Source organism: Mizuhopecten yessoensis, unplaced genomic scaffold (assembly GCF_002113885.1).
Source record: "Mizuhopecten yessoensis strain PY_sf001 unplaced genomic scaffold, ASM211388v2 scaffold6211, whole genome shotgun sequence".
In the NCBI taxonomy this organism is placed as follows: Eukaryota; Metazoa; Mollusca; class Bivalvia; order Pectinida; family Pectinidae; genus Mizuhopecten; species Mizuhopecten yessoensis.
The window spans coordinates 278439-305448 of record NW_018406436.1 but is presented as its reverse complement, the minus strand read 5'-3'; the positions used below and the strand labels follow the sequence as shown (position 1 = coordinate 305448).

The following is a 27010-nucleotide window of genomic DNA, read 5'->3' as shown; positions in this document are numbered from 1 at the left end:
CTCACATCACTGCAAAGTGCGCGGCGTTAGGAAACCAACACGAAATAGTTTAAAGGGTAGACAGGATTCCTTGTATTGTAAGGGTGAGGCAGACTCATTTTGGTCGGTTTCGCGTTCTACAGTAAAGGGTACAACAATTAATACCCCATTCGGGGTCTGTAAATATAACACACAAAACAAGTTTTGGTTTACCTACCATGCTGGTCACTGTAGGCTGGCTTCGATATAAACCGGCTTCTAGCTGTGATGGACTTTCCCCAATCATAATGGTCAACGTTGTTACAAGATCCGTCAATAGGCCGATACGCAGCGTTTTTTTCTTCGACTGTACATTCACGGTATTTTTCTGGGTGAAATGTTTTTTCCCATGCCTCAAGGATTCCCTTCTTATACTGATGATCAGCTTTTAACAGGTCGTCCAGGCTTATATCAGTTCTGAAATATAATGGTGTGCTTATAATTTATGTTGATATTAAGTCAATTTTACCATTAAAATTAATGGATTGATTGGGAAGTGATATATGGTACCGTCAGTAACAAAGGACATGTCAGAATGGCCTCATCAAAAATCTTTCATATCTGGAGGACTTTTTTTAAAAGATGAATAATTCTCGGCTTGCAGAATGAGAGGTTTTCGTTACTGCAATACCCGGCTTACCCGTAGTCAGTATAATGAGACCAAACTCTGTGTTGTGTGCCTTCGGTCGGTTGGTTGTACATTCATAGGGTTTAACGTCCTATAAACAGCTAAGGCCATTTAACGACATGCCTCTTTGCGTGGTGTGGGTATACTTGCATGTGTGAATGTGTCCTAGAGGCAGGGTATGTTGATATACTCTGCTCTTTGAGATAGCGCGAATCTGATGCCGACTTTAAGTGCTACCTCACTGAAATACCATACCGAAGTCACCCAGGACAGCATTACGCCCGGTCACATAATGATTTAACGGGGGTACCTTCGACATGGTATATCAATGAGGTAACTCTCTAAAGTCGGCATCAGATCCGCGCTATCGCAAGGAGACCAATTACTCATTTCAGAATATTTATTGTTCAGATATATTTGATACCAATGCATTGGGCAACAGACATGGCCTATGTGCGCCACTGCTAACAGTGATAAGCAGCTTACGCACAGAATATTGTAGCAACGATACATGATGTATATATAATATATTAATAATTGCATGTCATTGTTCTTATTTTTTAAATTGTTGATAAAGAAAGTACATTATGGAAACATCAAATATCAGCCAAAACGGTGCTGGTGGACAGCACACTCAATGGAAAAGTAGTCTGTGTTAGCATCATTCCACACGGCAAGGTCACGTGATAATAAATATACAAATAAGTGAAATCTAGTAAAAGCGTCTAGTATCTCTAATGAATCTCTGAGCCATCTTTAGAATACTTATATTCATATTGATATGGAGTCTTTGACATCCAAAGAGAACGGTCCGAATATTTAATGTAATAGTAGCAATGTGAGCAGATATTGAGTCCAGAAGAAGCTGCCTTCGAATAGTATATATATTACAGAGGAGGAAGAAGTGATCACAATCCTCAACAGGGGAAAATATGGCATTTGTTTATGGAAAACACGAACGTGTTTGATTTTTTTGATTTTTTTTCCCTGTCGAAAGATTTGACTGCCGAACGAGTTAGGAAAGACAGTCGGGTAAGATTATGACGTCATAAAGCATGCAACTTTAGATGATCCTGCCAATTTCACGACTGATTTCATTATATGTATGTGTTTCATGGGCCGAACTTGCACCGGTATCATGGTCCGAACCTGTCCGGGCCTAGATTAAATTCCTCGACATTTTTTCGTGTGAATGCCGAAACCAACTTAACAGCTATGATCCTCAAAGTTTGTAAATATTAGTTTAAGACCCGAATAGCAGGGGTGGCCGAACTTCCCAGTCTCCCGTATGCAGAGTTGTTGTATCATAGATGATTAATTAGAGGTTATTATATGACCATTTTGATATCATATCCCTTATCAGCCCGAGAGTCCCGATATCAGCCCGAGGGTCATATTATAAACTTTTTATCATATGTTCAAGTAATATAAAAACAAGTCAACAGGAAAAACAATTAGATAATTTAATCAACAATGTCAACTGAAACAGATTATTACAAGATGATATTCAGTGCATTTTCCTTATCAATGAGGTCATCCAATTCAAGTATTCTAGACGCTAGAGAATTAAGTATTTCCTCTCCCTGGTTTATTAACATTTTGTTTGTTGACGTCTGCTCAACACACTGTCTAAGCAAAAAAGCAACTGACACTCGGGCGCTTCCCATATCCAATACAGAGGTAGAGGTGTTCCGAACAGGGGGTGCATTACGAGAATTGTTATCGCATGGGGGGTGTGCATTACGAGAAACTTATCACACGGGTGACCGGAAGTGGTATCAGGAGTGGTCAGACGTTATCAAATATGCAAAAACACTCATATTCTGAATAAACATATGATAATATGTCATAATACCGGCTCTCCCGGTAGGAATATTGATATTAGTAGGTTTTCACTCCAAAGCATGTCAATTCTTATATAACAGCAATTCTGATTTTTGATTGACATTTTCTTTTAATAAAACAGTACGTAAAAATGGTAAAGATTGTTCTCCTTATATGTAGATGTACGTGTGTTTATTGAGACGTGAGTGTCTTTGGTACACATTTTTTTTTTCCAAACTAAATATAGGGGTAACAGATATTAGTCTATTACCGTTTTTTAATAGGACAATTTTCAATAATTCGGAATTGTGCGAACATAAGCGTATTTCAATTTTATTTTTGAATAAAAAAAATAAAAAAATTGTATTGCAAACATATTGAAAGTAGATAGGACAGAAGGAAAGTGGACCGGAAAGATACGACACGATAAAGATACTGACGCGGAAGAAAACCCCCGATTCTGCAGGATGGGGGCGCATATTAGTCGCCTTTTTCGAAAGCAGGTCTATTCTTGGTTTGCTCGATGCACCCTATACAAGAGGCGAGAAGGAAACCACACCTAATTCTGCCAAAAAACTTATCAGTGCAATGGTGCATCACAAAACGATAGCAATAACATGAACTCCTTCATATGAAATTTGAGTAAAATTGATCACTCTAAACTTTGACCAATCAAAAGTAAGTACTTGGCAGATATTTTGTCCCATCAGAAAACAGTGCCCCATCAGTGTTTGCAGAACCATTATACACCTCTTTAACGCAATTTGTTTGCTATTGATGATATTGACATCTTTAACTCATTAAAATTATAAAGGGTTGGTTTGATCGAACATTTTTACCAGTGAAATATTGAAAAGTATCTATGCTGTAAAAGTTATATATCATCTATGTAGTTTGGCCCTTGATAATTCACATAGTCAATGTACTGTTAACAAAACATACCACATTTAAGCAAAATCTAGCACTCTTATCGACCAATCAGGAGCCGTGACAAGTCTGCCATTTTGTCCAGTCACAAAACGATTTCTGCAATGTGTTTACAGTATTATGGTATACGTCCAAACCAAATGTTAGTGAAATCTGCGAATAGCTCAACTTCGACTAATGATAAAGGCCGTCGCTATTACAATTTACCTGGATATGTAAACCAGAACAGACCGGTGTGTTAGTTACGATGACCATGATCGCTATGGCTCCCCATCGCTATCAGGGGTGGCCTTAGCTCAGCGGGGGTGCACTACCTCTCACCGGTATACGTACCTCACGTTTAGCCCCCTGGGCATCCCAATTTCAGTAAAGCCAGAGCACACGCATGTGCGTACTGCTTGGTCGTCTACTGAAAGGTCGCAAGGCCGTACGTATAATAGCGGACGTAAAACCATCAAAATCAATCTGTATTGGCTCTTATTAAGATTCAGCTACCGTTTTTTTATCAGCACGTCAGACCAGAAACGTAAACGTCTATGATCAGACACTTAGTTTAAAAAAGTTTTGTTTTAAAAAATAAACATCGGGCGGTTCAAACAGAGGCGTATAAAACCAGTATATACGCAGTACATACACTATAGTATAGTAACTCGGTAGTGAAGCGGAAGTAAAACCTGTCAATCAATCAATTATAGTATAGTATATATGTTTCTGGTTAAAGGATTTTAAAAGGGGATGGCCGGGGTAGTTTTTGGAACTGATCTCTTCTGTGTTGTGGTCCTTACGCCAAAGGTACTAACTTTTTTTATGTGGGTCTAGATGTAAATTGAAGAATTTCGTCGGTATCACCCGGGACAGTTTTTGAGTACAATTTATTTTTTAGGTTTCTTCAATGTTAATCGTTTTTTAATATATGAAGCATAACTTGTACAATGGAAACATAGTGATGGACAAAGTCTAACGAACGGGACCTACATTCCGATTTTTTCAAGATTCAATTAAAACTTTGTTTACCTTGTCCTCCATGTTAGATAAAAAGTCGGACGGGCCTCTCCGTTAGTTGTAGCGATTGTTTAAGATCCCCGATGTACACGAGAGAACTATGTACGTGCGTGAAAAAGGTTTGGAGGAATGAAACACTGCTGGGGTGGGTCAACCCGAATACAGTTTATAAAAGGCGTTTGAATTTGTAACTAAATCTGTTTCGCTTTACGTAAAACAGCAACGGTTAAATCATGAGACATTTGCAGTTTTGATACAAATAAACATTTATATTTCGATTTCTATTCGCAGACAATATTCCCCATTATGTAATTTTCTTGTGAGATACAATAATACGTATTTTATTGTGTATTATTTGCTAGTAATCGTGCAAAATAATCAGGAACCGCTTGAATACTATAGAAAATAGCACCTCCATACCTGAGGCACGTGTCAACGTCGTAGCTGTTGGTTTGTATACTGGACACGTCGATTAATACCGATAGAAACCAGTATGTACCCTTTATGGAATACAATATAGCAGATATAAACTATTTCAAAATAAGTACAAGCTATATAGGAAAATTACATGCAATGACTTGTTTATAAGCCTTTCCGGAACCTACCACATAACTGCTAATCAGGGATGGGATCACCATTCCAGATTTCCAATTTTGTGGATACATTTGGACTGAATCAACCAAAAAAGTCTCTGCTAATATTCCTCAGTTTCATATTTTTCTCTAGTTATCGATGTCGAATTCGAATTATACTTCGATATTCTCTATCTCTTTTCTATACCTCAGCGGGTTGAAACATTGTTATTATATATAATACTTCTAGAAATGTATAAGCTGTAGTGTATCAATTCATAAAGAAAGCTCAATTGCTGTATTAATGTACCATTACTTCCTTTACCACCTATATATACCATCCTATATCATCTATACTTCCTAACCCACCTATACCTTCTTACGTCATCTATACTTCCTATACCACCTATACCCTCCTACGTCATCTATACTTCCTAAACCACCTATGACTTCCTATATCACCTTTACCATCCTACATCATCTTTACTTCATATACCACCTATACTCTCCTACATCACATTTACTTCCTATACCACCTATACCCTCCTATATCACATATACTTTCTATACATTCCTACGTCACCTTAACTTCCTATACCACCATAACCTTCTGCATCACCTTTACTTCCTATACCACCTATACTCTCCTACATCATATATACTTCCTATAACCACCAATACCCTCCTACATCATATAAACCCTCTTACACCACCTATACCCTACTACATCATCTATACCCTCTTACACCACCTATATTATCCTACGTCACCTTTACTTTCTATACCTTCATACGTCACCTTAACTTCATATAGCACCTATACCCTCCTACATCATCTATACTTCCTATACCACCTATACTTCCTATACCACCTATCCCCTCCTACGTCATCTATACGTCATATACCACCTATATCCTCCTACATCACCTATACTCTGTTACACCACCTATACCCTCCTACATCACCTATACTTCCTATACCACCTTTATCATCCTACGTCATCTTTACTTCATATACCATCTATACCCTCCTTCATCACCCTGACTTCCTATACCACCTATAGCCTCCTACATCAACTATACTTCCGACATTGCCTTTACTTCCTATACCACATATGCCTTCCTACATCACCTTTACTTCCTATACAAACCATACCCTCCTACATCACCTTTACTTCCTATACCACCTATACCCTCCTACCTCACCTTTACTTTCTATACCCTCCTATGTCACCTTAACTTCATTTTCCACCTATACCCTCCTAAATCATCTTTACTTCATATACCACCTATATCATCCTACACCATCTTTACTTCCTATACCATCTATACTTCCTATACCACCTATACTTCATATACCACCTATACCCCCTACATCACATTGACTTCATATACCACCTATATCATCCTACACCATCTATACTTCCTATACCATTTATACCCCCCGATGTCATCTATACTTCATGTACCAACTATACTTCCTATACCACCTATATTCCCCTATCATATACCATCTATACTTCCTATACCACCGATAAGCTCCTACATCAACTTTATTAACTGTATCCTCCTACTTCACCTCTACTTCATATACCACCAAACCCTCCTACATCATCTTAACTTCATATACCACCAAACCCTCCTACACCACCTGATATACTTCCCATACCATCTATACTTCCTATACCACCTATACCCTCCTACATCATCTTTACTTCATATACCACCTATACCCCCTACATATACCACCTATACTTCCTATACCACCTATACCACCTATACCACCTATACCCTCCTACACCACCTATACTTCATATACCACCTATACCCCCTACATCACATTGGCTTCATATACCACCTATACCCTCCTACACCACCTATACTTCCAATACCACCTATACCCTCCTACATCATATTTACTTCATATTCCCCTTATTCCCTCCTACACCACCTATACTTCCTTTACCACCTACCCCCTTCTACATTACCTACAAATGTCAACTGTCTTTACCATTTATACCCCCTGCATTTATTTAGTTATTTTATTTAAGTAATTGTGTTCATTTATTTATTTCATTTTATTGATTTATTAATTAATTGTTTTCTTTATTCAATTCAATTATTTTTGTTTCAGTTTATAGATTTATTAAATAATTTGTTTTATTTATTCAATTTAATTATTTATTGATTTTTTTTTTCACTTGTGGCGGTTTTTGCCATTCGTGGTTTAACCATAATCACGTTCTTTATTAATCGTTTCAATATTTTAAATACTTAGTTGAATACTCATCACTATTTTATTAAATGTTAAAAGATAATGATAATGACATTTGTGTGTTCTTGATTCAGATTAAAGAAATACCGAATACCCGACCACTGTAGTAAAATTGCTAGGTCTCAATGGTTTTCAATGACGTAATCAAAACCTTGGCAGGGGGTCTTGTACCTCTCGAACCTCACAGGAAGCACCCCCGATAATTATTGCGAGTCGAGCGCAGGACTTACATACTTCGACCTGGACGTAAACAAAACCCACAATATAGACAATTGAATTAACGAAAAAGCATACACACATAAAGATAAAACTACAAATATTTCATAAAATGAAACTCGCCGTTTAGACGCACTAATTATAAGCCTCTCTTCAATCCAGACTACCCTGGTGTCGTTACGAAACCATCAGCCCATGCGTGCAGTGATGGAAGTATTTGTAGATTTAGTTGAATTCGATTCATATATTCATATGAACAGAATGATATAAGTATGAAAATTAAATATCTAGAATATATAAATAACTAATTACTCAACTATTTTCTACTTATAATTTTACTGGCCAATTAAGGTACGTGTATAGACATGCACCCATCAATCAGCACACGACGCTGCCCAAATATTCGAATATAGATATAAGTCATTGCTAAACTTCCAACCGATTATTTCATGTATTTATCTATTTTATTTGAATATTTATTTTTCTTTTTAATTTGCAAACTTTTTTTATACATATAACTATTTTTTTTTCATATTAAAACATTTCAGCACTCAAATATTCTTAAAATAACCTATACATAGCCATCGATCGTTTTCTTAAATAACCAGAAAAACGCATATTCAACGCACATTCAACGCTTAATTTAATACGCACTTCAAACGGTCAACGCAAACGCAACGCAAACTCAACGGAAAAGCAACGGAAACGCAACGGAAACGCAACGCAAACGGAACGCAAACGCAACGGAAACGCAACGCACTTTTGGTAAAGAAAAACGGTCCAGGGTCTGTACCACCCGAGTGTCAACAGCCACTGCCGCACGTAGGCTATTGACACTCGGGGCATCTTCTCTGGAAAGCGGTTACCGGGTGTAAGGTTCCGGATTTGCACATCAATTTTTACGTTGCTTTGTACCTTTGTATTCAGAAGTTCACATAAATTGTATATTGTAATTTCATGTACAAAATAATGCCAGCTTAATATTAGTTTTATTTTTTTAATTTTATTTCATCGACGCATTAGTCGATTAAATGCTGTTAAATTAATGGTTATCAGTTTATAGTTATGTTTATATTGCGACTAATAAATAATGATAATGTAATTAAATGATTAGTAAATAAGGACATATAAATGTGTGTAGTCAACTGTATGTATGTTGGATATATGCATTTATCATACCCCGTGCATGACGTGACCGGTTCAGATCGCAAGCTAAGTAATATACAACATGGCAGTGCATTACTTTCGCTTTGCTGGAATAAGACGAATCTTTTGAATTAATTCAGTTGATAGAATACACGGTTAGGAATTATTGTCGGACACCTTATGATGCTATTTGGTAACTCTTGGGCAGTTAATTAACTGATATTTGACTGAATAATTCGTTACATTCGAGCTGTATTATGTACATGTATATCATCTAGGGACCATTCAAGTATTGCGTTGTTAACAAAATCCGTGTACGTGGGTAAACGTACAGATATAAGTCTATTACAGGTGTGGCTAGTACACTCTGTATGTATCTGTTGTGACTAAACGGATTCCTAATAGTTAAATTGAAAGATGCACACTGTACATACTTGCAAACTTTCCCTTTTTTGGAGGGAGACTCCCGGTTTTTGAAACCAAAAAACACCCCTCCCCACACGCTGGAAATTTCAAAAAGGTGGCAAGTATGTGTACTGTGTATATACATCATTTTGTATTTGTGATTTGACACAAATATACTGGTTATAGATCTGTAATAGGAGAAGAGAAAGGTACGACCAGACTGATTCGAACCTGAGACCCGCCGAACTCTAGACAGAAATCGAAGTTCTAGCAATTAAAGATTGACCGGCCAGTCCAGTTCCGCAAGAATCAACAGTCTAATTATCTAACAAGAATCTAATGATAAAATGAATGGCCCATCAAAACAGAAGTGAAGAGAAACATTAAATGAAACACAAGCTGTAACGAGCTATTAAGACCGTCAGTTATGCTGAATTTCTGTATCATAAATGATTGGTGATCACAATATAATTTTTTGCATGAAAGACACCATTTAAAGTAGAGATTCCTTCTTTTGTGTAATTTATAATGTGGGTCGGATGGCGCAGGAGAAAGCGCACCCGTCTTCAACAAGATCACAGTTACCTGCCCGACCAAGTGGGATTTCTCAGGAAAGTCCGGTTTCCTCCCACATTAAGACCATCTGCGCGTTTCAGTCAGGGCACAAAAGCAATTATCAATGTAAGTTGGAAAGAAAACCTGTTTGATAATTCTTATAAATCAATAAAGTTCATAAAATATATTTTACGATATGTCCGTGAAAATGTATACGAAAAAGTGAAGAGTGTAATTCTTTAACGTAACTGAGATGGTCGTTGTATCCCTATGCCAATATATAGTCTAAATAATTCTTCAATTCTGAAACAGTGGGTCGAATTTCAAATTTTGTTAGACACCGCGATATGCCTAATGAAAAAAAATAATAAACTTCATTATATTTTCTGTCGGTACCTAGTGGTATATCGGTACGCGACGTGAATATTAATAAAGTTACTGAACAACGGCGTTAATACTCCTGTTGATGGTCTGGAAAAAAGCGTTGTTGATTTCGACATACATGCATTATCATCTGTTTCTTTCATGATGTATAAATCAATTATGTAAACCTAACAAGACTTTAAAAAATATTTATTATTTCGTTCATATTCTCAACAAATTGTAATCAAAAGCTGAGGAAATTTAAGATGTGACAAAATAAATAGGATAGTAGCCTTGGTTGATGACAAACATATTATTATTCCGCATTTTTACTTTTTGAGCAGGTGTCAAAAACAGAGAAAAATAATTGTTTTGACGCATCAGCAAAAACAACAACGCAACGGACATCAGCTCCAAGATTTTTCACAAACGGACGAAAACAATTATTGGCAACAAGTAGCAAGGAGGGAAGTAATTCTTTACGCACGCATGTGTTACAATTAAAGAGTAAAGCTCTGGCGCCTTTTAATTAGTTACTAGACTACGTTGACCTTCAGCCAGCACAACAATATTTTTATTATATAACAAATCTCAGATTTAGAAACATAAAATATTTCTACAATTCGAAACTGCCTAAAGAATGATGGTCTGTTCAGAAAGGTTTGGTCTGTTCAGAAAGATTTGGTCTGTTCAGAAAGAAACTTCTTGTCCAGAATATTGTGTCAGGTGTATCTTATAAAGTAAAGATGGCTTTCGCTTAAACTAAATATATGTAGGCATTAGGTATACTTCCCTTTAACGCGATGTTGTGTCTTTTTGTATGTCGTCAAATTAGGACTATTATCTTAGAGTTATGCCCCTTCTCATATAACTTAGGGCTAGAAAATTATACTGTATTAGTCATGTATTTATGCGACGAAGCATGACTGTCTCACATATTGATGGAGTGTGCGGATGTTAGACGGATGTTAGACGGATTCGAGACCAATATTATGACGTGCCTGATATAAAAACAGGAACAATACACTTAGTACAATGTTGATCTTTACGAATATCTGCGTGAAATTGGTTCATACAGGAACATTTGAAATTTCTTAATTCTTTGCTTTATAACTTCAGACCATTTTCCTGTGTACTTATGCGTACAGTTTTTAAACTTTTACTGTTCAGTTTCTTTTTCAGTTATGCAATTGTCCCTTATTATTATCGTAAGGCCCGATATGACTTCACCGTTGCTGGACCGTTAAGAAATAAACTAACTTTATTATATACCCCTTCGGAGGTATGTACCGATTTCAATGGTATCTGGTATTCAGAACCCTTATTGTGCACTGAGGAAATGTAAATAAAGTATATAGATTGGAATTACTTCTTAAATTGAAAGAGTAATGCCAAATTGATGAAAAACATATTCCCAGAGTGCTCATATAATGGTGCATTCGATGGAGAAGAAACTATAACGAATGGATCTACCTTCCAAAGATATAAAGTTATGCCCCTTTGTTGAAAAACATTGTTTACACTACTCCAGTACTCCATTGATTTAAATTATACTTAATGCACAGGACCCATGCATAGATGGTACTTCAATTTAAGGAGTTATGCCCCTTTGTTGAAAAACATTGTTCACACTACTCCCGTACTGCATTGATTTAAATCACAGGACGTATATAGATTGTAGTTTCCTCTCCAACTTAAGGAGGTATGCCCTTGTACAAGCAATGCTTATTTTGATGGTGTGTGAATACCAATGCGGGAACCCCTCCCAAGGTTAAGCGCAGATTTCATAGTTGGTACTTCATACATGGAGCCCCCCTTATAGATCCAAGATCGAGAAAAAAATGTCTTCAAAACAATGTTTTTAAAAGAACAATTTCTACAATTTTTAATGCAAAGGGGGTTGTTAGTCAGTTTACGTTTTGTTTCTGTGATGATATTTCTTTTAAGATTTAGTTTCGACCATGTATTGACCCTAATGACCTCTTCTGTATCGTTCGTCTCTTCAGAATGTAATAATACCATTTTTTTGCATAGCATAACTACTTTTAAACTATTTACTTACTCGTCTAATATATATTTCAGTGCATTGAGGGCGACCGTCGTCTTATTGTCAAGCTCCTCTGCATGGGCTGGGGTGTAGTCTATATACGCAACAGCGGCTTGTGCATCAGCATAGGAGGTGCCGTCAGAGAGCTTGTCTGTACCTAAAACAAATATAATGTTATTGACCATCTTGCTCATCGTTCAGTTTAGTATTAGTCGTCTCTGTTGTTCGTGTTATACATAAAACATTAGGATACATCTTTGCTTTAGAACCCTACAACGATATAGTCCTATCGGGCCTAACAAGACTAAGAGGGAGCACGTGCACACCTTAACACGCAAATACAAACTCAATAGTAAAATGTTAAAATATGCATACAGAAGTACACAGCGAAATGGTCGGAATATATTGTAAGTATTTCATTTTTTTTTCAAAATATTTCGGACAAATATTACAAACGTAGATGCACTTGACACGTTAATTGCGCAGACAATGTTTTCTTATCGGGCACTTCATAATATTAGTACAATCGGCACATTTGATCAGAACGTGACGAACTGTACATGTATGTCCTGTGCGGAGTCGTGAGAGGACGAATTTGATCAGAGATTTTTAATTACAATCGGCTGACATGCAAAACGTTATTTGTTAACATTAACCGCCATGGTCGATGCCATACATTTTAAGAAATTAGCAGCATCGGGTCTTAAATCAAAGTAAGGTCATCTTTGGTTGCAAATTAAGAATGACTACTGCATCTTTGTCGAAACTTTTCTTTCGACATATCCCGACATAACTAGGGACCAAAGATTTATTTTCAATTGCAATATTTGGCTATGGGGTTTATATGAAAAATAAACAGTTGAAATTTGAAAATGTTACCCCTTGAAAATTAAGAGACATGCCTCCATGTGTATTAATGCATGGTTGTGTATGTGCTGGAATTGTATTAGATTCCTTGCAATATGCGGATTGATGCAACATTAAACTGCTAGCTCGCTCAAAAAATATTTTGCACAAGGCAACAATCATAGTAACAAGTTATTGTCATTAACTGAAAAAAACGTTTAGCAGGGAATAGTATCTATTAGTTTTGGGACTTTGCAGCATGTCCCTGTCTGGGGACAGAATGCTTAACCTTCCTCACTTTGGCGAACTCTAGTGTCGAAAGTGAGATATTGCCACGGACGGAAGGAAGAGAGAAAGCATCAAAAATTTTGCAATGGATGCAGCAGATTTATCTTGGTCACGTTTGTGTCTTCAGCACACATACTCACATGTACGCATTCACAACACACATGGAGGCACGTTCCTAAATTACCTCATCTGTTGACAGGTCGTTAACCCATATACAACCAACCAACCATTCGTAGAAACCATGTTCATAAAACCATGTGGAGGTAATACCTATGTATGATAATGCAGGCGGGGTAACGGGCATCAAGTACATACCGGTAACGTAATGATGATATTTTAGTTCATAGTCTTCGGTCAGAGCCTCTTGCCCTTTTCTTTCTGCTTCAGCGACTAAATCTTCTGGTGTTTGGTCGGGATATTTCTTGTTCATCCGCTTCTCATTATCCTCTAAGAGATCTAGTATTCGTTCAGCCAATTCCAACTCGACCTCCCTCTCATGTGGAATATTGGCATTGTTAGTAGCAATGCAGCAAAACAGCGTCACCGCTAAACAGCACAGAGACACGTACGCCATCATGCACTGTGTAGATAAAGATATGATCATATACATAAATGTTGTCAACAGCATGCGGCTATAAAATGGTAGTACCTGGCATAAAGAAACAAAAATAAGCGGCAAAACTGCTATAAATTAAGCAGAAGTTCAATCTCTTTCCGAATAGCCACTAATAATATTCAAGTTCGCGTTTTTTTTTTACCGTTTCGTTTTTTTGGTGTCACTTTCCTTTTATATTTTTGGCCCTAATAACCTCTCCTTTGCTGATAGGCTGTTAAACACGTAAGTATTATAAACATCTTATCTGAACTTCCTTTAAAAAAACATGCGATGATCTGTACCACTAGCTGGGCAGTATATTATTTGTTTCATTTTTCTACAGACCGACTCATCACAGAGCTAAGTCTTTCGATGTGACATATACATGATATATTGAATATAAGAAATGATACTTTCACATTGGAATTCTCGATGGAAAATTTAATCATGCTTATTTTGTTTAAAGCGGTACCTAAGAACTTGTACATTACTACCGAAAATCAAAAAAAATATTTAAAAAAACATTGTATTTTGTGGATAAAAAGAAACGGTATTTTAAATTAAAATTCTTGATATTTAGGAGGAATAACGTATCAATATATGCGTTTAAAAAATGTTACAATTTGAATTCAGATAAAAAAAGAATTTCAATACAGAATATCAAAAGGGTATTATCGATGCATTCGTACATGTAGCTGTTCAATTATCAGACAAGTGGAATAAGTTTAAATATGCATTGTTCAGACCTGTCATGTATCAACAGCGACAATTTAGATAAAAACATACCCAGTTATTTGACGTTAAAATAATATCTGCGTCATCGTAACACCTACTGGGCTGTCAATACTATGACGCATATACAACGTTTTACTGGTCACAAATGATCGGGTTTTATTACAACGTTCTAATGTCCAGCAAGGATCCTTCACCGTGATCACATCACCCACACACTGTTTGCTATACCTATTTGGTAACGTATTCCCTTAGATTTATTGGTTCACAGTGCAAACCATTATACAAATTTCAAATACATGAACAGAAAAGTCGACAGGATCAACTCCCTTAACAAGGTTTATAATTGAGAGCGTCATGTTATCTATCATCCGTACTGAGCAATAAGGTCACGTTCTTTATTACATCGGGGATTCATCATTTAATAAAGTGTTTTGTTTACTGCAATGAAAACTGTTAAGCTTTTTTTTCATATTAATCTAATAAAAAAAGAATCGATATCGTCAGCGTTCATTTTGTTGACGCAAATATGTAAGTAATTTTAAAAGAGAATTGAAATTATGCACCGTCTTGCCTCAGACTTGACTTAACCGATTTATATTTTCTTTAACTCATATCAATACATCGACGTGTGAGGCCGATATTTTGACATTTGTTCATAATGCCATGTTTATGTCTCAGTGCAGTGGTCCAAAATTGTTTTGTTAAACAGGATTTGTGTGCAGTTTTCAATTAAAAAGTTATAGTATCAATTTAAAGACTAAAATTATTGTTTGCAATTATATATCAATGAAGATGAAGTGTGAAAATAATTTACTGATGTAAACGTATTTCTAAACCATGCTTTAAAATGAGATATTGTATTTTTCTGGAACGTCGTTTCAAAGCATATGGTAATAGATACGAGCAAAAAATTCCGCGCATGTGCAGCGCGGTATATTATCAAAACAGACGTAAGGTACAGTGTACAAACAAAAAACGAAAGAAAAAATAACGCTTGAGTCGGTGCTGAGCAATAATTACATATAAATTATTGTACATTGTGTATTTATATGTTTATAATACTTTACAAATACGGATCTAACATAGTTACTTAAATTAATTGGAAGTAAATATATTTAAAACATTAACATTAATGATACGGTAAAACATTTACTATATCAATCAATTAGATTTATAGATTTCGCCTCATCAACAATACAGCAAAATATAACTTACCTGTTGCACAGTTGTCCTCAGACTTTATGCAGCTACAGTGGGACCTGGTATTACATAGACATGGTTCCTGTATTTATAGGACAGAACACATAGTGGGTAAACTCTAAGCCGCGCCCCTAAAATTCATTGGCTACTGAACCGCAGTCTTTGGTTCACGTAAACTGAACCTGCGTCGATACACAGCATGTTGAAGTTTTTATGTTTACAAGTGATTTAAAGGAATGTAAAATGTCCACCTAGTCGTTTATTTGATTATCTATGATAAGAGCAAAAAATACATTTGGAAAGGGTATATATGTGTTGTAAAGTGACAGTGTTAACAAAAGTGTTTTACTTCTATTAAAACACCATAGCACGCGTCATGTATTCCTAAGATTCTTGGAACTCGTAACCAGGAAGATGTAATATTGCCGTATGTCAGAAGAGATTTGAGGCATTCTCATCAGGGTTATTCAATATATAATAATTGTTAGAAGTTATTGATAATGACTCGTTAAACATTAAGAACAGTATTGTTAGTGCCCTTGGTTATACTCAAAAAGCGTCTTTTCTCTCCATAAAACACTATTATATTAATATATGGTGTTTTTAGGTCACTTTAGACTGACCTATTGCGATCGACTTTTGTCCGTCGTCGTCCGTCGTCCATCGTCCGTCGTGCGTCCGTAAACAATTTGCATTTTCGACTTCTTCTCCAAAACCCCCGAACCAATTTCAATAAAATTTTGCAAAAAATCTTCCATGGCCTAAGGTCAACAAAACTAGTGGCTGATATGGTCCCTAGCCCCCAGGGTCCTGAGGAACGGGGCCAAAAAGGGTCAAATTGAGTAAAATTTCAGGTAGATTGAAGGTTCTTAAGGTTTATGACCCTAGTGTCTCACGTTTACGTTTACGTGCGTCCGTAAACAATTTGCATTTTCGACTTCTTCTCCAAAACCCCCGAACCAATTTCAATAAAATTTGGCAGACACTTTCCATGGCCAAAGGTCAACAAAAATAGTGGCTGATATTTTGGGGGCAAAAAAGGATCAAATTGACTAAAATTTCAAAAATCTTCTTCTCAAGACCCAGATATGGTACATGTAGAATCAAATACTGTTCATAGCTGGAAGGGACTTAAGGTACTTTACCAAAGTTGTGAATTTCTTGACCCTGTGGTCTCACGTTTACACCTGGGGAGGGGGTAAACTTTACTTTAGTTTATATAGGGAAATCACATTTTGAACCAACATTTGTTTAATTTCCGTTGGAAGTATATTTATTATGGCAAATGATACTTTGAATATTACATGTTGATAACTTGATTGGAATTTTAACCCTGAGTTGACAGTTTGATACTTTATAAAGTTTGAGCCAGCTCTACCCCCAAGGGCGCCCAAAGGAGTCAGTGTGCTCAAATTTCTTCATTTTCCTTGTTTAGAATCAGAGGTGCTAAATTTATATACTTTTCAGTCTTAAATTTGTATGCTAGATATTGAATAAGGTTGTTTTATTGTTTTTTCATCACTTTGAATAATACTTCTGTTCATGTTTTAAAAACAATAATCAACTATCTGTATAAATATATCATTACTCGGGTGACCGTTAAGGCCCATTGACCTCTTGTTAAGTTTAACTTTAGAGTGCTATCTCACTAAAAAAATATGCAGAAAGCATCCAGCAACGTATTCCATTACACTCACATTATGCTGACAACGCTCCTACAGACTAAATGCCCGTGCAGGTTCGGGAAAGAATAGGCCTAGTACATCCCACTGCATGATCGTAAGAGGCGACTATTGGGTCAACTACATCGGGGATGGTATCTTCCTCATTGGTGTGAGTTTGGTTATATTCCGTTTGACGTCCTATTAACAGTCATTTAAGGAAGTGATTCCATGTGTGTCGTGTTTGCCTGTATGTGTGCCAGAGACAGGGTACGCTGGTGTAATTGCATCCTTGTGATACCCGGATCTGATGCCGACTTTGTAGTGCTATCTCACTGAACACCAAACACAGCATTTTGCCCAGTCACATTACACTGACAACGGGTTAACCAGTTTTTGACATTACCCTAAATGCTTAACGTTAAGCAGGAAAAACAATACCATTTAAAGGACGTTGTTATGTCCCGGTTTTCGGAAAGAACCAATTGCCTACCCAACTTAGCTGGCATCATATTTAGGTAAATGACAACAACATTTTGACTCCTCTTTAGTATAATGTGGGTGTCTTCAGACTGGCATTTCAGCGAGGAAGCACTCTAAAATCGATGTCGAATTCTTACTATCACAAGAAGGAAAATATACCAGCGTATGCTGCCTCCAGCATACATTCCTCCACGTATGTTTACAAACATGGTAGCGGGTTCTTCAATGACCTGAGCTGTTAATAGAACATTAACCCCTACAACAGCCCCAATGGGCCTGTAACACCTGTTATTCATTTCACATTAATGACCATCGTAGGGAGATCAACTCAAGTTAATTTAAATAGGCTATAGTATGATAACATTACGGTTCTTCAATGATTTTATAACTTGATGCTCTTAATTTTACGTGCTCTATTTTGGGAGAATACAAGCCTTCTTTCATGACTGTAGACTTTCCGTTCTTCAGAAGTCGTTTGGCGTTTTTAACATATCTGCTCTCTGTGACTTTAAGAAACCTGCGGGTGGGGGATCGCGAAAAGTATATACCTGCTGTTTACAAATGCATGTTCGGATGAGGCGGCTATTGTGGGAGCCCCTTTCAAAATTGAGATTTTCTTTTGTGCCCTCTACCTTCGGGACATAAAAGCAACCCAAATTAATCTGCTGCACCCATTACAATATTTGGGATCTCTGTATTTGTTCTACTTCTATCTACCTTTTATTTCCTGGCGCTTTGCTTGGCAATACCTTTTAGCTTTAGTGTTCAGCGATTGTCAAGGTGGGAAAAGCAATGGATATGTCCGCAGTCACGGACATGCCAAAGTCCTTAAAAATGGTAGTTGTTATTCCCTGCTTAACGTTCAGCATTAGGGGGATTGATAACAACTGGTTTTCCCGTTGTTAGTATATGTGACTGGGCGTAATGCCATATTAGGTACCTTCGGCATGGTAAACATGGAGGTACTTTTACATGCCATAGGACGTTAAACAGAGTAAAACCAAACCAACCCCCCAAACAAAGACTTGTGTGACGTTGAAGATAGGTCAAGGTCATTGCTATTTGCAAGCTTTGTCAGTCTTTATCCAAGGAAGCTACCAAATTGCCACATAGCATTACTCTAGGCTTTTCGGCTGTTCAGAGGTAGTTGTTAACAGGAAAGGTTGACCTTAACTGGGAGGACGACAATCGCCGTGCCAGTGTGGAGATGGAAACAAGAAAACTTTGAATACAGATAACATCTCCAACTTGCAATTAGCTGGGTGCATCTAAATGTTTTCACGAGAAGTTAATAAAATGAGTCATTTTTATACACGTTTTGGCTTGGTTCGATCTCTCTGAAGCAAATCATAACGATTACTTCTTTTTTATAGTTCATGCTTCATGGTCCCTCGACACAAAACGGTCGGTTTGGGCATTAAAAGTCAAACATAGACGTTACACACTTCAAAAGCTACTAGAAAATAAGGTAGTAGAAAGATTATTAATATTTATACTGTAAAAGTAAGTTAAACGATATATATTTAATGATTGTTGCTCGTTTCTGTTCTGTACAGATTACAAGTAATATTATCTAGAAGGTACACTTTGACATCGCAAAGGTGACCAATCACGTGATATTGCTAAAATACACCTGATCAAAAGATCACCATAATGCCGATTGCGCTGAGTACTTGTACTGGGTAGGAACGGTTAGATGAAAAAGGCAAAAGTTTTTTTTTTGTGTTTTGGTTTTGAAAAATGCATATGTAATTGAGTGGGTATGTATAAAACAACTAAGATAAAACGACCGTCTTTAAAACTAGAAGCTTTCGTTGTTCACAGGGCTATTAAGAATACATATATTTGTTAATGAAACAATATTTGTTGTGATGCATTTATGTATATTTTAGAATGATGCAACAATTTTCACATTGTAGGAATGTTGATAAATATTGGTAAAGCTCGGTATATTTATGTATTCAACTTGTACAGAACTTGTTTATATTGTTATTGAACGGAGCAAACATGCAGGTCGGGAATTGGATAATTAGCCTGTTCAACGATGAACGGATTATCGAAGCAAAACAATAAGGTTACTGTTTGCCCTTAATCAAATCCTCCTGTTCATATAGTCTCTATGATGATGATACCGTATTCATAGTAAAGGCTCAATGTTGTCAGTGACACTCGGTGTAGTGTGTCCGAGTGAAATAATGTGCTTGTAGCCTACGCCATTGTTTTTCAGTGGTTTAGCACTCTGAAGTCTGCATCAGATCCACTTTATTGTAAGAGGGGAAAATAAAAAAACAAGACTACTTTCTGCACACATGCTTCCAATACACTGATGGAGGCACGTCCTTAAATGATCTCAGCCCACTAAACCCTTTATAAAATGCTAAATCAAAATTCCAAACAAATCTGAAAGTACCTTTGTTCGACTAGTCATGCTATAAGAAGAAGGGCATAACACATTTCTTAAAAATACGGTAGTTGTTATTCCCTGCTAAACATTTAGTACTAAGTATGAGAGTACCTCTACGACTTGTTTACCTGTGGTCAGTATAACGAGGAACAAATATCGACTTACACGACTGATATCGTGGCCCGTTTGTCACGTCACACTGACGTACACGACTGCTCATGCGGCCCGTTAGTCAAGTCCCACTGACGGCTGATCACGACTTCTCATCGGATCATTCGCCAGTAACATTGACTTCAAAGGGTCTATTGCTGATTGCAATGGTTGTTCAATTAAATTTGACGTAAATAAAATCTGATAAAAACTGCTACTTTAAAAAGTTTATGTATGCTAACATCTAGTAAGTTAATTGTGAATATTTATAAGCTGCGTAGTAATAAACAAAATGAAAAAAAATAAAAATATATATATATATCGTGATAGTTCGCCCATTTCTCAGTACGCTGCTTTCGTTTTAGTGAGATTGTTCACAGATCTCAAACATTAATAAGAAATATCATAAAAAGAAATACCTAGTAAATGTCAGAAAATATCTAAATCGATGTTAACATGTTTGAACGAGTAAAAATGGAAACAATAAGTACTAACTTTAATAAAGTCTTAATCACAAAGTGCAAAATGAATATTTTGAATACAAAAGTTTGAAATGTCATACATCAGTAAGACAATTTCTATTTCTGTAAACTGTACAAAAAGCTAAGAAGAAAAAAAAAATATGCTAAAACCCTTCATTTCACCATTATGGTAAAGTGAAGCGCCCTTGGCCCACCCTTGATTTCTCTACCCCAGACGTATTTTTTGTGATTTTCATATTCAGGACATCAAACTGATGTAATCTAAAACAGATTTGGTATTAAAAAAAAAGTCAATTAGAAAAAAAATGCTTAACCCCTTCATTTCACCATTATGGTAAAGTGAAGGGCCCCTGCCCCAACCTGATTTTTTCTACCCCAGCCATAATTTTTGTGGTTTTCAGAGAGATTACATCAAGTTGAAGTAAACTTAAAGAAAATGAATGGAAAAAAGTTTGTCAGAATAGAAATCGATGGAACCCTTCATTTCACCATGGGGCGGTTCATATTACCATAATGGTAATATGAACCGCGGTTCATTTAACCATGCTTCACAATACCATGCTACACCGGCACAACTACACTAATGCATGCATACACAACATACATGGAGGCACGTCCTTAAAAGATATTAGCTAATACATTATTTTTTATAGGAGGTTAAACAAAATAAAACCAACAACCAATTGTCTCTCGATCGATTTAGACCTTGATTTGGTCGGGGGTCACCGGACCGGTCATATAAAACGCAATCGTTCATATCGTTTATCTCTTCTAAACCAAGGAATTTTTGTACGCTCTATCTTGGTTTAAGATGTTGGTCTGTCCTGAAAGATAATAGTCACTTTAGTCACCTTTAATGTTAAAGTTGACATTTTTCTGGTGCCTTTGTGTCGGTTTTTGTGTCATTTTTATTTTACATTTTTTTGTACTGACCATTTATAAGATGTTATGACCTCTCTTGTGTCGATGGGCCGTTAAGCATGTAATAGTCATATTTGCACATGACAGTTTGTTAAAGCATATCGCCGAGTACCATGTGTGCTACTCAGTATATTTTTATTATCCCCCGCTTTCACCGAAACGGGGGATATTAGTTTGGGTTTGTCCGTCTATCGCTGTGTCTGTCACGCTTCGTTTCCGTGAAATAACTACAACAAATGTTAACCGATATTCTTCAAACTTGGTACCAGGTTTGAATGCCTTAAGTGCTCGGCCAAGTTTGATGACCACTCTCATAGGACTTTATTTGGCGGAGTAATGGCCCCTTGAATGAAGAAAAACGTCATTATCTGCCGTTTCTGTTCATTAACTCTCGCAAATATTATCCGATTGTCTTCAAACTTAGTATCAGGATTCAACGCATTAAGTTATGTCTCAACAGTACGTTACTCACATGTTTAAACCTAACCTCAATAATGTTACCTACAATATGTCCTGCCAGCGGGGGATATACATTCCACGAATTTGCTTGTTTGTACCATAGTATAGGCGACTCCTCCCAACCCCCTGAGGGAAGGCAACTTCCCTCACACCGACTTCCGTCAGCGACATGAAACCCGCATTGGTGGAATCATGTAGACGAAAAAACCCGTCAACCAACCAACCAATTGTTTGTACTTTTTTTTTAGGTCACCTGAGACAAAGTCTCAAGTGACCTATTACGATCGCCTTTTGTCCGGCGTCGTCCGTCCGTAAACAATTTACAATTTCGACTCCTTCTCCAAAACCCCTGAACCAATTTCAATGAAATTTTGCAAAAAATCTTCCATGGCCTAAGGTCAACAAAACTAGTGGCTGATATGGTCCCTAGCCCCCAGGGTCCTGAGGAACGGGGCCAAAAAGGGTCAAATTGAGTAAAATTTCAGGTAGATTGAAGGTTCTTAAGGTTTATGACCCTAGGGTCTCACGTTTACCCCTTGGAAGGAGGGAGGGAGTAAAATTTATTATGGTTTATAATGGCAAATGATACTTTGAATATTACATGTTAATAACTTGATTGGAATTATAACCCTGAGTTGACAGTTTGATACTTTGAAAATTTTGAGCCAACCCTATCCCCAAAGGCTGTAGGGTGGGCCCAAAGGAGTCAGTGTGCTAACATTTCTTCATTTTCATTGTTTAGAATCAGAGGTGCTCGTTTCAAATACTTAAATCTGTATGCTAGATATTGAATAAGGTGGTTTTATTGTTTTTTTGTCACTTTGAATATTATTTCTGTTCATGGTAAAAACAAAATCAACTCTCTGTATAAATATATCAGGTGACCGTTAAAGCCCATGGGCCTCTTGTTAATCTTTATACTCTTCCCGTATCTTCATCGAATTCGTGGCTATATTTCAGAACGTTTGTTCATGCAGGAAGAGCTATGTTTCTCTACTCTGACACTAAACTCTGAATCAAGCTTCTGTCACAGGTTCAGATGTACTGTGGTGGAAAGTTTTGTGTAAAAAACATACCATTAAAATAGGAATTAAGTTTCTAAAGCAGATATACAACATGGTTTTTAAACCTATGTTACATACGGTCAGTTAAGTCGGGCTACTTAATTGCTTTTAGAGTAAACATGTTTCAATTTGCGTTTTAATACACTCCACATCACATAAATAAACACTTTTCTAAAAGGGACCCCCATCCCGTCATAATTGATGTTGGATATTTATGTTGATGGTTGTGTAGCTACCTGTGAAGATGTCATAGGAGATATTCTTAATATAGTGTTAATAGTGTATCATTGCATTCGCTTCACAACTGAATAGCTCCCCTGGCACGATATGACCCGAAGACTAATGCTCCTGGGGGGAGCATCCGCTTTCTGTGAAAGGGTGGTTCGGAGTTTTCATTATCGAGGTCAAATTTCGAATAGCAAGAAAACGAACAGCAAATTAGAAATCGTAACAAGTTTTCTTCATACCTAACTATTTGTCTAATGACCCATTGCGCGTGCACAGTTTCCTACCCTAGACTCACTTTTAAAATTAGGTATAGTAAAAAAAATAAACAAAAAATGACACTTTTTCAATGGTATAATTTATATGTATGTATGTGAAATAAAAGTTCAATAACGAAACCACATGTTTTTCCCATTCAGCTTGACTTTAATTAAATATTTTTTTGTTTTAAAATGAGCATACCATATCTATTTAACACTATTACTGTTTTAAACGTTTGATTAAAATTCGAGGTTCAATTCATAATAATAATATTTAATAATAAACAACATTTGATATAACGCCCTGTCTAGCTAAAATAAGCCACTCTAACGCGCTTTATAGTACATAGATGTACGAGTAATACAGTTAGCATATACATTAATCAATACAATTTTTGAGGAATTCGCATTTGTTTCTTTATCAGGCGCTTACTACTGGTCATATGCCACCTGGCTAATATCTCGCTATGTGTGTATGCCTGCGTGTATGCTGGAGATGTAATGTGTCCTTTTTGTAGTGGGACCGTGCTTCCAACGGTATAAATTATAGTGCCACCTCACTTGAACGCTACAGCGCAGATACCGCAACATTCACTCCTGACCATTTTATATTCCATCTGGGTTTTTGGAGTTGTATGGGCAGGAGAAAAACACTTTCCCTGAATATTCCATGAGTACGACGACTTCGGGGATCGAACCCCTGCCGCATGCGTGGAAGGCCGGAGTGTTACCGTCCATTTACAAAGTTTAACAAAAAGCACGTTAAATAAATAACAATATACGCGTATTCAGTCTGATAAAAAAGGCTATTATACCTGAAAATCAATCATGGACAGCCTGACGTAAATTTATTATTACATGTCAATGAAAAATCTTAGTTTCCAAGTTCTGAAAAAGAGCATTTTTAATGTCGTTTAGCAATTGCAAATAAACTGCATCATTTTATACCTTGACTTTCCATGGCTGGTATAATGTGACCAGGCGGGAAAACTCCCCTGAATGCCTTCGGCATGTTATTTGAGCTAGGTAGCACTGCAATGTCGGCTTAAGATCCCCGCTACCACAATTACAGTAGGCAAATACAAAATATTGCCGTCTGCAGCTCGCACGTCCTCAAATGACCTTAACTGTAAATAAGACACATACATCCAATAAACCAGAAACATACACGAGTACACGGACATGTAGTATTTACGGTATGCTTTAATATTAATATTTCACCGGGTTTTAAAGTTTGTTTCAGATAGTCAAACATGTTTCCAACCTCGATATACGATGCACGGTGTGAGGTAAATGTTGTTTATCATCATGTCTTTAATTGGTATATAAACCACTTGGTTTAAATGTTATTTATTTTCAGTGTTATGATTGACAGTGCGCTTCACATGACGCACTAAATAGATTCCAATAAAAATGTCGAAGCGAGTAACAATATTAGAGTTTTTCCCATCGATATAGCTGCATGGACGATGCACACAGGATGAAACAGGGTTATTAACGTACAAGTTAATGCCTGATAGCAAATGTTATTTATTACAATATAATTATGATGAGTGAAAAGGGTTTTTGAATAAGATGATAGTATGAATTCGCGTGTTAACATATTTAACCAAAACTGCCATCCAACCAATCTTAATAAAAAAAATCAAAATTGCTTTTAAACGATTATCATCAAACGGTAGGTCTCCCCCAGAATTATCCCCTTTTTCAGAGCTTCACAGTTTATCATATTGATGAAAGTCTATCATTCGGAATGCGTTGTTTACATGTAATTATATTCTATACAAATGCGTCCATACACGTACATGTACATCCGATTACACCAGTTGTCGTCAAAAAGACTTATGGATACTTGGCAGTGTTAAAGATTTTGAGCGGTTGGTGATTATCATATATGTTTTGAAGATAGGCCATATATGAAAGCAGTTTTTTATGAGATGGAATACAAATAGAAAGCAGGTGGTTTAATTCACCTGTTATTTTAAAAACAAAAAGTCATTTTATTTGTTATGTGTGTGTTTCTTGGTGTATATTCTTGGGCAAATGTTCAATATTTACAGTGGTGCACTTCTCCAACACTCAGCATTCGAATCTTTATTACCCCTTCTCCGAGTCAACTTTTGCTATAGATATATGTATGTAATTTTTAAAAATTGACTTGCTGAATTAAATAACTTGATTTTTTTTATAATTTAATTAGATTCTACAGCAGTTGGCGATAATCATATCACTCACCGTTAATACAAAATTAAACCTAGTACATATGTCGAGCCTTGAACTGAATTTCAGTCCTGATATTAATGATTATGATTTTTGCTTGAATCCTCGCATGCCCAATTTGATATCCCTAAATCTATTTTGAATTTTGACGTGTAGGGTTATTCAAGGCAGATTTTAAGCTTTTTTTTTTCAATTTCCGATTCACAATTTTCCAAAAGGTGGTAAGTCAAGGTATCAAAAATATTACAGACTGTCCAACTTCAAGTGAATCGTTATCCACGTTCAGTATGCTCATGTATCCATGGTTATCATACTTCTGACTTCCGTTGTCCTAGTACTATTAGGTGTTTTAAGCAAGTTGTGCAACTTTCTTTTCATCAATACGAAGGATGAATTTAGTTAAGGCGTCTGACATTATGCTAACACTAGCCCTCCACCACTGGGTTGCGGGTTCGAGACCTACGTAGGGCAGTCGCCAGGTAGTGGATGTAGGTCGGTTGTTTTTCTCAGGCTTTCCTTTACCACCAAAACCTGGTACGTCCATAAATGACCAAAGCTGTTAATAGGACGTAAAACACAAATAGACTAAACCAAATTGACATCCATGATATTCAAACTTGATCTTGATATCTATGAGTGTTAGGTTGGTGTTATTCAATAGGTGTCTGTTGAACATTCAAATAAGATGTGCATCTGCTGTCAAATATGTCCAGTTTTCGTTATATGAATTCATGTCTTATACAGATATCCAGTTTGTCTGATTTCACTCTTTAGAGATCAGATATCATGGGGTATCCAGTCTCTGTCATTAAAGTTCCCTCTACTACATCGCCCTACAGGTGTTTCCTCAGTTGTCGTATTAGCATTATAATACATTAGCATTTCCTCTACAAGTTCCCCTATAAGCATTACCGTAAGAAATTGCATTTATAGAGCAAATATTCATACAAGCATAACATTTAAAACAATGTCGTTTAATCATTATCTACTATCTTTCTTTAAATATATGACAATAGTATATGACATTTTCTGTGTGGCCT

At 36.5% G+C, this 27010-nt stretch overlaps 1 protein-coding gene across 1 annotated transcript in view; it reads right to left on the bottom strand.

Moving 5' to 3' along the window:
• The window catches only part of LOC110451833 (peroxidasin-like), a 42884-nt gene extending 27154 nt beyond the window's left edge, over window positions 1-15730 (bottom strand). The window contains exons 1-4 of the mRNA XM_021500044.1: window positions 15657-15730; window positions 13427-13691; window positions 11993-12134; window positions 197-435 (exon numbers count right to left, since the gene is read on the bottom strand). Of these exons, the coding sequence (XP_021355719.1) occupies window positions 197-435; window positions 11993-12134; window positions 13427-13688 (643 nt within the window). The 5' untranslated portion in view covers window positions 13689-13691; window positions 15657-15730. The remainder of the gene's footprint in view (window positions 1-196; window positions 436-11992; window positions 12135-13426; window positions 13692-15656) is intronic.
• Window positions 15731-27010: the final 11280 nt, after the last annotated feature.